Source organism: Leuciscus leuciscus, assembly GCF_965113295.1.
Source record: "Leuciscus leuciscus genome assembly, chromosome: 10".
NCBI lineage: Eukaryota > Metazoa > Chordata > Actinopteri > Cypriniformes > Leuciscidae > Leuciscus > Leuciscus leuciscus.
In genome coordinates, this window is record NC_138734.1 from 4,597,941 (window position 1) to 4,613,574 (window position 15,634).

General features: G+C 38.0%; 1 protein-coding gene across 1 annotated transcript in view; it reads left to right on the top strand.

Moving 5' to 3' along the window:
* kirrel3b (kirre like nephrin family adhesion molecule 3b) overlaps window positions 1–15,634 on the top strand; it is a 205,739-nt gene that overhangs the window by 143,666 nt on the left and 46,439 nt on the right. Inside the window, 1 exon segment of the mRNA XM_082182190.1 lies at window positions 9,326–9,483. Within this exon segment, the coding sequence (XP_082038316.1) occupies window positions 9,326–9,483 (158 nt within the window).

Consider the following 15,634-nt stretch of genomic DNA (forward strand, 5'->3'; position numbering starts at 1 on the left):
AGTCTTGTCACCTTGAGCCAGGTCTTGTCTCTGGCTACAGATCATTTATTGTTTAATAATGTTTTTTTGAAAATATGGTCTTATATATTGTACAAAAACAACAACAACAACAACAAACAACTTTCACAGTGAAATTGCTCCTCTGTTCAGTGATATTTTTGCGCTCTCAACTCTCAGTTCAGTACAGTAGTAAATTACAAATACATACAACCAATAAATCAGTGCACATTAAAGGGATAGTTTGCCTTGTTCCAAGATTCTCTTTCTTCCGTGCAGCAAAAAAAAGGTCCTTCCCACACAATGACAGTAAATGAAGGCACAAACACATAAAACATTGTGCTTTCTACAAGATTTATCAAGCCATATGATAGCTTTGTGTGATGGAAAGACCATCATTTAGGTCATTATTTGCTTGAAAATCTCTTCCGATGTAACTCAGTTGCATATGCCACAATGCATATGTTGTGGCAGGTTTTACATCAATGATTTGACGTGTTCGTTTCTCATATAAAGCCATCATATGACTTCAGAAGACCTAGAACATTTGTCATGTATACTAGTTTTAATGTAGTTCTATGCTGCTTTTTTGTCATTTTTGGAGCTTGACAGAATCAAGTCTTCAGCTAGTCTTCAGTCGCCTAAGAAAATCTCAAATTATTAGTGCTTCAAGGAAAGAAATGATGGTGACTAAATGACAGAATTTAACTGTGAAAGCAACTGAGAGATCGCTAACAGGCAATATATCAGGGCATGCAGGACAGAAAGACAGAATTATGGATTGAGGTTTTCCCAGCCAAGTGGAGGGTGGAAGAATTGCAGCCCACTGGCCAGTAATTAAAAAGGAGCGATCAATCCGCGCTGCTGACTGACTCATGAGAAATCTATCGAGTGACTGCGGTAAAGCGCTAATTTGAAGCCATTAGAGGATGCAGAGTTTGCAAACAGGCCGGTAATGATGATGGCTTGCATGGCTACAGGGTTGCCCTTTGTACTGCTGTCAGACTAAGAGTGTCTGGGAGAGTTAAAATTAGGTAGGGAATGTCTGACAAAAAACCTCAGCGCCACAGCCCGAAATAACAGCTCCTTCCTTTAATGATCAGTGCCATTTGTAGTGCATGGGCACAGCCGTCAGTAGAGACAGGCCTATGGCAGATGAACATTGAACGGCTCTGGGATGCTGAGGTCTGCGAAGAGCGAAGAGAAATGCAGAACCTGATCTCAGCAAGAGCAACATGTTCCTGAATCAACATCTTTGTTGACCCTGGAAGAACATTCCAATCAACCAATCGAATTCAAGGAACACGTTTACAGTTTATATCAAATTTAGGCTTAAAACCAGGGTTAGGTGCTTCTACATCAGTGTTATTTACCCATCATTTCTATCTGATTTTTGGGATTACTTATGGGTAGGGTTAGTTTTAGGGGTAGGGATGAGGTTAGGACCAGAGGTGTAAAGTCCAGGTTCAGAAAGTAAAAGTCCTCCTCAGTATTGTGTTCCAATCACCTGGATTTGCTAATTAGCAGAGTTTTTCAGCCAGGAGATAGAACTAATTAGTGAAATCAGCTGGATGAGTTCATGGGGGGAATTATTGCAGGACTTTTACTTTCTGACCCCTGGACTTTACACCTCTGGTTTTCAGACAGGAATGTCGTTCCAGTATCAAGAAAAAATTATGACCCTGGAATGCAGCCTTAACTCTGCAAAATCGACTTGTCTTGATTCCCAAAGCTGTCTTTTAGAAAATGAATTTATTTTTACATTTTTTTGTCTCCATATAAGGAGCTCAAATACCCCCTTTGAGATGGACAATCTTTCTTTTAGTAATTGTGCAAGATTATATTCATGGCAAAATCTACCAGAAAAAAATAGTACTAAGATATTCTCTAATCATTTTATTTTATTTTTTCTGCTAAAAGCAGTCAAGTGGAGCTGAGATTTAGCTGATATGATTTTAAAAAAGTGTTTCTCCATCTTTGCCCTGCTCTGCTATGATCAGCCACACTCAGAAAGTTACTAATAAAAAGTCACTTAATCCAAATGCCCTTAAACACATTAAATTAAATATTTCTAGCAAGGACATCTAACTCAGAAATACAATTTTCATTTTTTCTGTCGCATTTCAAATGGATCCGCATGAGAAAGCTAATAAATATCCGCAATAACCATCTTCGAGGTCAAGAAAGAGTCAAGACTGCCTGTAAAAAGCCTGAAGTGGAGCAATCCTACAGTGCATTTTTATCTACTGAGAGATCTGTACTCGAGCCTGCAATGGAAAAATAAGACATCCAACTGGCAAACAAGATATCTGTTAGATCTGAAGTTTGCAAAATTGCAAAAATAAATTGTAGCCTATTTCATTTAATTGTCATTATGACCAGAGTCTCACCTTAAGCATTATCTGAAAACTGGCAATTACTACTTTCATAGGCCAAAAAAAATAAATAAATATATATATATATATATATATATTACGTAGAAGTTTAAAGAAAAGATGAATCTCTGTTATCAGTCCTCATTCTATTATTTGTCTTTTTAGTTTTGGGGGAGAGGATAAGGAGGATGTGGTTGGTATAAGGGCCATTCTACAGAATTGGTTCAAAGTCAGAGTTGGAAACGTCTTGAAAAAAAGGTGTCGTTTTCCACAAATTTTGTATATATGCAAATTATATAATATCCAAGGTACACATTTCTAGTAATTATGCAGTTAATTATGATATTGTATATTCAGAAAGTTTTGGAATATTTTTCCTCTCCCCAAATTTGTCACTACCGAAACACAATAATAAATAATTTAATAAGAAGGCTTGATCTATTAATATGTTGTTTACATCTACCTTGTAAATGTATGTTCTGCTATTTAAAAAAAAATAAAAAAAAATAAAATCACAGGTATATCAATAACAATTACAATTTTAACAATATTTCAAGTGTAATTTATAAGATTTGTTGAATTTTGAACCCAATCTTTTTTTGTAAAAGGCATTAATTAAGTTAATTATACTGATTTCAAAGTTAAGGATTCATTAGTTTGAATATACATTGAACCAAACACTATAATAACATCTTAGTTGATAATTCAGTATACTTTATTTTAGACAAAACATCCAAGTTTTCGGTCGTGACGACACATTTCCGGTAGTGACAGTAATGTTTTTGTAGAGACCACATCACATTACAGGATTTTAACTCGCATAATAAAACACTACTAAAACATACTAAGATACTAATGATTTGCATAACTGTACAAAAAAATGTGTTTATTTCCCCCAAATAAATGATTATGTGTTCCCTTTTGTCACTACCAACACAATGATGACATGTTTCGGTCATGACTGTTTCGGTAGTGACAATTCAAGATACTTTTGAGCCTAGTTCAAAGATGATAACCAGCACATGGTTACCTAGCACAGTTCTGAACAGTTGCACACACATAAAAACTAAATTTGATAGAATTACACCCAAAAAAGTTTGCTTAATTGCTGAAAAAAAGTGTTTGATAGTGACGTCCCTTAAAGTTACACACAGATTTTTAGACTTTTGAACACATTTCCCTCAATATGATGGTACCTATCTATAATGAACAAGAGACTATGAGAGAGAGGCACACAGGAATATTTCCTGATAAAAAATGTAGGGGTGTGGTTAAAATCAGTCTCAGCCAATGGACTAAAACACACACAGTTTTGGTAGTGGCAATGAAAATGTGGGACACATTTTTTTACATAAAGTTTCATGATTTAAAAATAAAATATAAAATAAATGTTTTTATTTGTTTTACTTTTTAAAAGAAATCAAAAATATATATATTTTAAAACAACAATGGAATAAATGTAAAACAACATTTCAATATCATTTTCACAAGTTGAAATTTAGGGGTTCGGGTTCGGGACAGCCACCTCCCAATTGAAAGTACCCAATAAATCATGATTTTATATATATTAAGCTTACTTATCTATTGAATCCCACAATAATATTTAAAATATAGTAGAAGGATCTTAGTAACCATCTAAAATTTGAATACTTAAATGCTTTTTAAATGTGTTTTTTTGGTTGTCGGACAGCAGTTTGCACCAGTTCTGTAGAACGGCACATAAACATCTGAATGTACAGGTATAAGCCTTAAAGGTATATAGCTTTCCATTTCACAAATTTGGATGTGCATTTTGGGATATTGCATTAAAACAAATGCTGGATTAAATGCACATACATGCTCCCTTGATTAGATTTATGAACTCACTTGATTTAAAACATGTCCATACAGTGGAAAAGCTGTGTAAATCCCTAAATACGCATCAAAAAAAGTCAAATGACTGATTTGCTCAAACATGTTGCTCTCGTCATTCTGAAACGCAGAGATTGTTACAAAACATCAAGTAATTTATTGCATTTAATAAAGAGCCACTGTTACTATAACTTTTGCTACAACAATTTTCCCATAAGGGGCCATTTTGTTTTGTTTTTTAGCAAATGGAATGGAAACAGTTTAGTAGTGATATTTCCATTTTTAATTAAATTGCACTCGTAACTTGGATAGAAACCTAGCTACTGGGGCTCAGTGTTGCCAGATCTAACATACCCTAACCTACAACACATCACCCATCAACTATATCAGAGAACTGAGGCTCGCTCAGAAACCGGCGGGAACTTGAAATGCAAAGTCAACACTGTCAGTCCTATTGATGTTTCAGTTTTACCTTACCCAGGATCACACATGGGGTCACATCGTACAACCTGACCATCAACGTTCACACAGAACATTAAAAAACTGCACAGCGCACATGTGGCTTTTTCATCCTCCCAGAGATTTTCTACAGATCCAGATCTTTAAACTTTCATCTGTGGGAATAATTTATATTGTTTGTGTGCACAGCTGAACAAACTCATTGAATACTTTTAATAGAGTAAGCAAAGATTGAACAGCTTTCTTTTTTCAGCCTAATTAAAGACCTCAGCGCCGTACAATTCTGAACAACCTCTTCTTGACTGTAATTATCTTTCTCTTTGCAATGACCTCCTCTTATTGTGTCCTTTTCTCTTTCTTTCTTTCTCTCTCTCTCTCTATACTTCTCTCCGCCAGCTGCTTACTAACTTTGATTTTCTCTTGCCCCAGATCTGTTCAGTAATGAGCATGCAGGGCAATCAATAATTCACTGGAGTTTGAATAAAACCCAGGATGATCAGGTTTGGGTGTGTGTTAAACAGAGAGAGTAATCAGTGCCATTCATGAAGTTGTTTTCTGCTGGTCTTAACAGCCCTCACACAATGTCTCCTGGCTGCTCTTAGATTGCCTCTACGCCCCCTCAGTCCTCACTCGCTTTTTCGCTTCCATGCTGCCATTACGTACGCTCCACATACACACTCAGCTGAGTCACACTGCGATGATGGTTTCCACATACAGTACATACAAATCACACCTGCTCTCTTTAAATGCCGATTAAATTAAACCACTCTACTATGATCAAACCTTGTCCCTTGATGCTTGGCCCACAACGTTGTTCAGAATACCGTAAGATGTTAGAAAGTAGTTTTTCAGTTGCTGCTTTTCTCTCCATGTGTACTTGATATGAAATGATCTAAATTAAACAACCCAGGCTTATTAAAAATAATTAGCAAAATGATATTACAGTACATTGTTACTTTAATGTTTAGCGACAGTCAAAACTCAAGTGGGTGGCACTAAAACACGTTAAAATTTCTCAGAAACAGATAAACGTTACTATGACTGCAGTTTGAAAATGAAACTGGTGGGTGGTGTTAAAATTAAATAGCCTATTGACACTAAGGGCCCTATTTGAACGATCGAAGCGCATGGTCTAAACGCACGGCGCGAGTTCACTTAGGGCGTGTCCGAATCCACTTTTGCTAGTTTAACGACGGGAAAAATGGTCGGCGCGCCAGGCGCATGGTCTAAAAGGGTTGTCCCTATTCTCATAATGAGTAACCAATCAGAGTCTCATCTCCCATTCCCTTTAAATGCCAGTTGCGCTCGCCATGACAGATTCACTATTTACATGAAGGAGCAAACAGATCTGCTCCTCCGCGAGGTAAAAGTGTGCAAGCAGAACATCTACGAGACAAGCCGGATTCCACTATATCTTTATGTACACAATAATTATACATCGTTTGGCATGTTTGTGTGCTGCTGTGCGTCCCTGTGTGTTTAATAAGCAGAGTGTACGCGCGTTACTAACGCGCTCATTAAAAAAAAATATATATATATATATATATATATATTGACTTTAGACCAGATTTCAGTTGGTCAATGGCGCAGTCTATTTCTGTTGCCTCAAAATAGCAACGTGCCAACAATGCGCCAGAACACACCTCATTTTCAGACCAGCCCATGGGCACACAAATGGGCGTAAATGCATTTGCTATTTAAACAACGTGGTGCAGGACATGGAAATGATAACTGCATCAGACTGAAACTAGCAAAAAACAGTTGCGTCTCACTTGGCGCTGCATTTTGCCGGGTGTAAGATAGGGTCCAATACAGTAGCGTACCGTGGGGGTTCAGTCAGGGCCTTCGGTAACGATCTACCGCCGCCGCCGCCGCCGCCATAACAACACACACAGATTCATGCAAAATACAATCATGCACTGTATCTGACTGTATGCACTACTGCGTAACATCAACGACGAGACAGTTGATCTTCAACCTCAGCGCACACGCACACCACTGTGCATTATAACAGCTGAGCTGTCCCGTCCCCACCAATTTTTTAAACGGATGTACCTAATACAAATAAATAAAACATCTCCGGTTAACTAGCAGGACATTCATTTTCGTTTGTTTAATAAGAAGCGTTCTAGCGCTGAAATGTGTTGTTCAAGCTGAGTGCTCGTTGCCGCTGTTATCAGTGGCGCGGATGACGTTACAGTGTTCTCTTGTGGCTCGCGCACAGTTTTTACTCAGATGCGCGCTTCAATCTATCGCCGTTACGGAGACTTTCTATTCGTTGAAATCTTACAAAACAAAATGCACACAAACGCCCTGCTTAATATACAACCACTGATGAACGTATTCTGTAAAAAAAAAAAAAAAACGATACGAGTGCGGATTAGAACCCAGAACCTCTGACACGCTTGGCAAAAGTTCTACCACTAGACCATTGCAGTACACAAATGTGAGATAAGTATCAATGTATTATGCTGGGTACACACCAAAAGATAATCGGGCTGATTTTGGGCCGATTTCTCCCCTTCCGACAATCCTAGCTATGTCCCGATTATCTTGATGGTTTAACAGATTATTTTATCAGATTTTCCCTTGGTGTGAGGTGTGTTAAGAGTGTCCGAACCTGCTCGGAAGAACGTCGGAGCCGCTCCGATCGCGAATCGTAAATATTAAACATGTTTAATATTTACGATCAGAAATCCTGATGTGTGGGGGGAACTCCGAGGACAAACACGCGCACGCTCTGGAGATTATCACGTGAAACGAAACAATATCCAATCAGAAAGCGAGATGATGGAAGACACGGTCATTCTCACACACACACACACACACACACACACACACACACACACACTTGCAGGAAGCTTAATGTTAAGATTTAGTATTCATAAGTGTAAATTTGAGGAAACAAGCCTTTGTTTTTCATTTTAAGAGCAGAAATTTTACAATACCTAAACACAATATTGGGTTTGAAAAATAAGAAAGCTGCAAAGTGCGTTTCAATCTGTAAACATTTTCAAATTTTTGTTTAACTTTTAAGTTTGTCACTGTTTATGTATATGTCTTTTTATGTTTGTTTATCGGCTTTACTCTTTGTACCCCCCTGACTGTAATTGTATAATTCTTAAAATCAATTAAAAAAAAATATATATATATAAAAAAAAAAAAAGCTGAGTGTTAAGGGTTCAGTGAGGTTCTATAGACTAGAGGGATTAAATAACTTTTTCTAAAGAGACAATAAATCCAATAAAGAATAAATAAAGACAATAAAGAATGAATATATTTCTGTATAAAAGGTTATATATAATGGTAGGTACAATGGTTTTTTCACGTGAATTTTCTGTGAAAATCATTCCAAACACTATCGCAATTTCTTCCTGCATATCGTCCGTCATGCTTATTCTGAAGTCTCACGATATTTTGCGAGATTTCCTGTGTTCATAGTCGAGACTCTGGTTGAAAATCTGTTTGTGTGTGGTGTGCTGTCTTTGTCACATCATGGCACACCACACACTATAGGAGCAAAACGCTTAAATCTAGGATTTTTTGTCCTCATGTTTGTGGTCTGTCACATTTTGAAAATCTTATAAGATGTAAAAAATATTTTGGTGTGTACCCAGCATTAGTCACGTGGAAATTCTCGGTACTAACAATATTAGTAGATCTCGAATGACAAATGACCCAATGTACTATTGAAATTGATTTCTGGACATCGTAATGTTATTTTTCCCGAAAATTGTTATTGTACACAAACATGTATTGTATCTGCCTACCCATGTCGATGACATCAGCGCGGGCTAGCCGTCGACACATCGCTGGGCCTCTGGGGCGTTCTGTCATACGCATCACAATTTGATTGGCTGATAAAACACGTCAGTCAAAGTTATGATCAAATGGAAAATGGCAGCTTCAACGGAAGGCTAGCTATACTACAAGTGCTGGTCCACGGAGCTGCGTTTAGATGACATATGGAAAATCCAGCTCAGACTCACAAAAAAATAACCATATTCTTTCTGGAAATATAATTGTAACATACTGATAGACAGTAATTGAATTATAGAAAAAAAAATTTATTTTATTTTGACAGGGCTAGCAGAGAAGGCCCTGCTGGCTCTGAGGGCACACCACTGCCAATACCTATAAACCTAACCTATAGTTAACAAAAGCAAACATGAGATAATAAATTCCCTACAATGTCAGAAAAGCCAAACATATTGAGCTGGTATCTATAAGCTCGTAGCTATGTATATGTGATGCAAACGTTAAGATGTACTAGTTTACAAATCATACACAATGGCAAATGTGTTTTCAGGTTATAACAGTACTGTGCAAGGAACTGCACACAATGAGTCTTCATTAATTGATCATCTGCACCGTAATCATAATGTGTGTGAAAAGCAATAAACATTGTTGTTGTACTTCCTCTTGTGTTTATTTCAGGTAGACACTGCAATTAATGTGCAGGCACTGGAAGTGACTCACTAACCTTTATATGTTGTGTAAGTCTAGCGTTTCCCAGAAGAAAATCTTACAGCTCAGGGGTTCACGTTGTAGCACAAGTTCATATCGAAATCTCAAAATCTTGAGTGCAGACCTGGTATCTTGGCAGATCTCCCAACATTATTTTCATTTTCCTTCTTGTGTAGTTCCACCTGAAGACCCAGTCATCACCGGAGGACCTGTGGTGAGCCTGAGAGCGGGCGACCCCCTCAATCTGACATGTCACGCGGACAATGCCAAACCCGCGGCCTCAATCATCTGGATCCGAAATGGGGAGGTGCTGAATGGAGCCATGTACAATAAGGTAAGGATTGAGGGATGTGTACTAATCATGATCAGTTGAAACATATATGATTTGCCACTGGTTTACCACATCAAAGTCCACCACAGGAATAAAATTGGTCAGATATAGCCATAACTTCAGTGACTTGGAAAATTGGTCACTTTATACAACTTTGCACATTGAATTTATATCAACGTAGAATCTCGAGACACAACATAAGTATGTGATTTCGAGACCACGACATATCACGTTCCCACAAGTTAATATGACATTTCCACGAATTAAAATCCTGTGGCCTCGACAAAACTAAGTGAAACGAACATGTCCCCTTCTGCTCACTGTAACTGCAATTGTTGTATAATAACCAGAATAGCGTCAGATAATTTCTTCTGTATTTTGATGTACTTCCGAGAGTAACAGGTTGTCGAAGAAGAAATAAATGTAGGGTGGAGACTTGGTTCTATTCATCGGTTGTTGTTTGGAAGTTGTAATGTCAGCGAGGTACTCAAATGTAAAGGCAAAAGTTCATAGTTCTAATTTTGATTAATTTCTTTCTCTTTTTTTTCTTTCTTTTAAATGAAACCTATACATGGCTGATCTATTACTTTACATGTAATCTATTCCTTCCCCAAAATAAAGGTGCAGCATTGTATACAGCAAGTGTATGCATTTATCAATACATTTTACATTTAGTTTCGTCATATTCTTTTTGAGGCACAATATATACAGGCGGCATTCTTCCATTTCATATGAAATGACCACTTGTAGTGAGAGCCATCTGTGGTCATGATTGCTTGCACCATCTGCACTCCTTCGCTTTAGCCTTTAGCTCCGTTTGATTGGAAGAAAATCCCTGGAAATCCAGCCTCTAAGTGAAATGACAGAGACATGTTTGTCCTCCTTTCCCTGCGAAATGTGTCAACACAAACAAACAGATGGCAAGATAAGGCAAAGCCATATTGTTTCCCCCGAATCATTTTTTCTTTGAACATTCCTCTTATAAAAAGGTCCCGCTCTCCTATAAGTCTGATGTTTGATTATTAAATGTGATCAAGCCACAATCCTTGTGTCATAATGCTGTTAATAATCCCCTCCACTGCAATCAAAACTAATAATATTTCAGCTCAACTTGCTTTTCCGATCTTCTGCTGGGGTCAGCACCCGAGTAATCAGCACAGCCATACAAATAAAGAGTGTTTGCAAGATCCTCTTGGCTAATGCTAACGCTACCCCCTCTTTCTAGCTGATCTGATTATTGGCTGTTTCTAAAGAGCAGATAAACACCATTGATTTAGCCGGTGTAAGTGAATGCCATATTGCCCATCAGCACACTCGCTAAGGGAGGCATCACTAATCGAAGGACGCGTGCTCGTTTCTTTTGCGGTTGGTGTGGTGACGGGTGTGAGGGACAGGGCATTGTGATGGATGTAGGCAGTTGAGCTTTCTAATATCTCTATTCATGCTATTAAAAAGCAATGCAGTCAATTAAGACACAATCACTTGGTCTGAATAATGGAGAATGGGACGAGCGGAAACATTCTCATACTCCCCCTTCATCAGGCTCATAATCGAGACAAATGAAGGCCAATGTCTGTATGAAGTATGCAGCGAATATGTCTTTCTATAGGACTGGCATTTCTGCTATCGGAGAGACTTAATAATTCAAATGACTGTGTCATTCTTCCATTACTAGTTTTATAATGGCCTCTGAATGTCATTACTTGATGAGCTGCAGTAAAACACAGATAGAGGTGTTGTAGATAAGGCGATAAGGCACAACAAAGGCACACGGATGGAAGAGAGGAAATCTAAATCAGGTCAGCGATTTGAAGACTTTGCCTAGTGTGCACATTTTTAAAGGGTCTATATGTAAGACCATTCGTGTATTACTTGCTTTTTTTATTGCCAATGTGAGAACAGCTTGCAATGAAAATTAAAAAACGAGACCTTCCCCAACTTCCTATGTTATCTATGAAAGCCTGATTGACTGATTTGTATGTGAAGGACTCACAGTTTTTGCCGGGAAAAATAAAACGATGTGACGTTGACCTATCTCTTCCGTTCTATGACACATGAAATACATTTTTATACAAATTTCAGGATAATGCCGAAATAGCCATTCTGTTCAATGTCAATGTGTCATGCAAAGAAAAACTATAGTCTCACATAACCAGATCTATGTAGTCTATATTCTCAAGTATACTTTATAATCAAACTGTCATAACAGTGTCATTTTAATTACCATTTCTGTCGACATGATGCCGGTGTCACCGCTGTCATTTATGTTGTGTTTATTTTGTTACTGAGAGGAAAATGAGCAGCACTATTTATATATACATTCATCTAAACGTTGCTCTCAGCAGTGTGTACAGCGTCAGGATGTTCGTTAACAGTATATTGCTGCAAAGGAATTTCCAAATTATTTTTTACTTCTAAGCAAATAATGAGAAAGAATTTCGCTGTGAGTATATCAGGGCATTAAATCACAGTCAGTCTCTTATATGTAAAGTGTGCATTAGTGTGCATGAGCAATAAGTTGCTGGCTGCAGTTCACTTAATGGCTGCCAGTGCAACTAATAACAAGGGTTTCTGAATTCTACATAAAGCCCCTTTAAATGATTTCAATTCTATCGTTTTTTTATATATTTTTTACGATGCACAGTTTTGTGTCTTGTCTTGCCCAATCCAAAAGTCTTCAATTAAGACCTTTTGTTTTGCCTTCCTTTGAGGAGGGTTCAAAACTTAATTGGGTGGATCATACCTCCTCAAACCTCCTTGTAAATCATTTAGCAATGGCTACAATAGGATGACAGGCATAGCAAAACAATTATAAATAGAGAATATATATATATATATATATATATATATATATATATATATATATATATATATATATACACTATTTATTTCTCCCTCCTCCACAACTGCTCAAAACCTCCCCTTTCCTGTAAATTTAATTTGACCCCTAAGACTTCATCCCTGCTTAGATTTCTGTATAATTAGTGAAGGCTTTTAAATAGTAATGCTCACCATGAGAGAATATTTCAAAATTTCAGATAGAGTTCTAATTAACTTTAGTATCAAACTGAAAGTGGCAAAATGTTTCATGCTGCTGAAGCCGGTTGCACACAGCGCAGCTTCACAGAAACACAAGCCCGACCGTCGCCTTCACGCCTCTTCTGCTAATGCTTGAAGCATCAGTCTCTGCCTCCACCCCACCACTTCTCTTCCCTCCCCACCGCACCCTCCTCTTAATTAACCTTCTTGCGGTTTTGCCACTGAAATTAAAAGTGGGAGAGGAGAGAAGTAAAAAGGCATCTAATTAATTGCACCGTAAAATGGTGGAAATTAATCAGAACTGGAGGTGCAAGATTAAATTAGTTAATCAAAGAATGGCTTTTAACCCCAGGAACAGAGACAGAACTATACACTCTTTTTGAGGGAGATGGAAAAACAAAGCCGCAGAACACTTATCTCTCTTAAAGTGAAATTAATATGTGGTAATAGGCGGCGAAATGTGTGGCCGTGCTGGTCTTCAATTATTGTGGCTGATTCGACACACCTTCCAGCGACGGTTCTCGTTTGAAAACGCGTTAAGGGACTTTGCAATGACATGCTAATGTTGCCTAAATTATAGTATTAGTGTGCCTTGAGGTCTAATCAGCAAATCGCTGCTGCTTTTTTCCAGACGTCAACCTTAATTTCACACAATTTTTGTCTGCGCACTTCAAAAGGATGTTTACTGACATTTGCTAACCTTTAAACAGAGTGAACGGCTAGATGAGGCCAACACAGACACTTTATTTTCAGATTTTGACATTTGACAAGGGACAGACCCATTTGACATGCACATGCAGCTGAGGCATTGTGCCTTAAAACACATCTAGTTTTGACACTTCTAATTCTGTCTCAGGCCTCATTCTTACGCTGTATTCTCCACTTCTGATGTCCACCCTTCACTTCCTGTAGGAAGAGCTGACATGCTCCAGGCTGCGCCACCAGAAATTATCTATTTGTAATTTGGAGCTATTTTTGGCCCGGTCCTGGTTAAGTGTTGGGTCCTTGGCTGTTTCAGGCCCCATTCAAGATTAATGACTTCAGACAGGCCCTGAGCAATGAGGGAAACAATCCGGACTGTGTCAGGCAGGATATTACATTGACACATCCTGCGGCTGACAGCTTGTGTCTTTCAGCCAGTGAGGTGAGCACCTAGTCTGCTGGAGCAACAGTCGTCACGCTCACTGCTCGACTCTCTGACAAACACAATGTGCAGTACAGTATAGAACGCCCAAAATTTGGTGAAACCCCTTCAGTAGGACCATATAAAGGGGAGGGGAGGGTGAAGTATTAATATACTGTAGCTAGTTTTAACATAGGTAGTGTTACCCATAAATGTTTTAGGCTCACTGGAATGATGCAAATGTGCCTCCACCAACAAACTCAAATTCACTGCAGTTATCAGCTGAAATTTCCACTAGTGGCTGTAAAGAACTTTTTCATGGTTTCTTATACTGTAATGATCTCAAAACACTGTTACCATAGTGCATCACATAACCAGCATGACCATATGTACAGCCTTTCTGATGTAGTAAACTTGCTCGGTAGCTCACCTGGTAAGCGTCGCATGTGATACAAAGCACTCAAGTTCGAGACCCATGAAACATGAGTCACAATAAAAGAGCTCAAGCCTCATAGAAGCAAGGTAAAACACCATGGTTGGTTCAGTACATGAGTTTTTAATCACACGTTTTATTTTGTAAACACTACATGTTAGGTTTAGGGTCAGGTTTAGTGTAGGTGGTACCAAGTTTCAAACACAACAAAGCATTAACCTTTTAGTGCCACTCACCAGACATTTAATTTTCGAACTGTCATGATATGTACAATAACCATTTTAGTAAAACATTGCCAGATTCACGTTCATCTGTTTCTGATCAAACTGAATGCATAGTGCCACTCACTGGACACATCACTTTGAAAATGTCACAAAATCTGCAAGAAGCAACATGATATAATTTTGCAGATAATGTCGCCACATGAACGTATATTAAAGGCCAAAAGAGGCAGACCAAGCAAACAACACAAGTTCAAACGGTCTCAAAACAGCAATAACAAAACAGAAGCTATCATCACACAGAGAAGCACTTTCATTGAGAAAAGTGCCTACAATAATGAACTCATAACAATATGTGACAGAAGCAACAAAACAACAGCTTGACAAATGAAATAGCAAGCGCACCTGCTTTTTGTAAACCTCACAATAAACAAATACTTAATGCGTACAACTAACAATTGTGATCAGTCAAGGTGAAACACAAAGAATAACTAATGAGCCAACAAAACATCAAAATGTTAAAACAGTTCTGCCGGTTACAAAGACACTTAGGCCTACACATTCACACTTGCCTATAGCTTGAACAAATGCATTTCAATTGGCAAGGCAGACATGCCAATGTCATCCTATGAAGAACGGTGCTGAGTGATGATTTTGTAACAAAAAACAGTAAATCATGGTAGAAGCTCCATTTTGGTCATCCAAGTTTCCAACTTTCAATTTCAAAATGGCTGCCGCATGAACATTGTTGTTTACTTTAATATTTGAGGTTTTCCTACCTGAGTCTCAACTTCAAATTCAAAATGGCTGCCGTGTGGAATGGAGGGTGGAGAGAGGACAGGATATGATGGCTAGTAGAGGAAGTGCATAATCTTGACATATTTCAAGGTGAATTGGATTCATTTATATTTTATTCTTAGTACACTTAGAAATGTACTACTGTATGTATTTTACTAAAGATTATTTGACTACCCAAAAAGGCTTTTTCAGTTGTGAGAAAGGTGAGAAATGTATGGTTTTGCTCACAGATTCTTCATCAAGGCCTTTGTGGCACCTGTAATAACACATTTTTAGTGTGTCTTTATGCTTCCATTTCTCCCCCTCTCTTCTCCTCTCTACACTCTTTCACTTTTTTCTCTCTGTTGGTGGGATTGTGAGGTTTCATTGCTATATTTCAAATGGGTAGCAAAAAGAAAAAAATGAGTTAATAATTACTACTATTAGCAAGCTCCCTATCACTGGCCTCTGCAATGACATGAGTAATTATTAGCGAGTGACTATTATGGTTCAAAAGTACATTATTCTTCTGGATTCCTTGGGAGAGCCGATGACATTAAT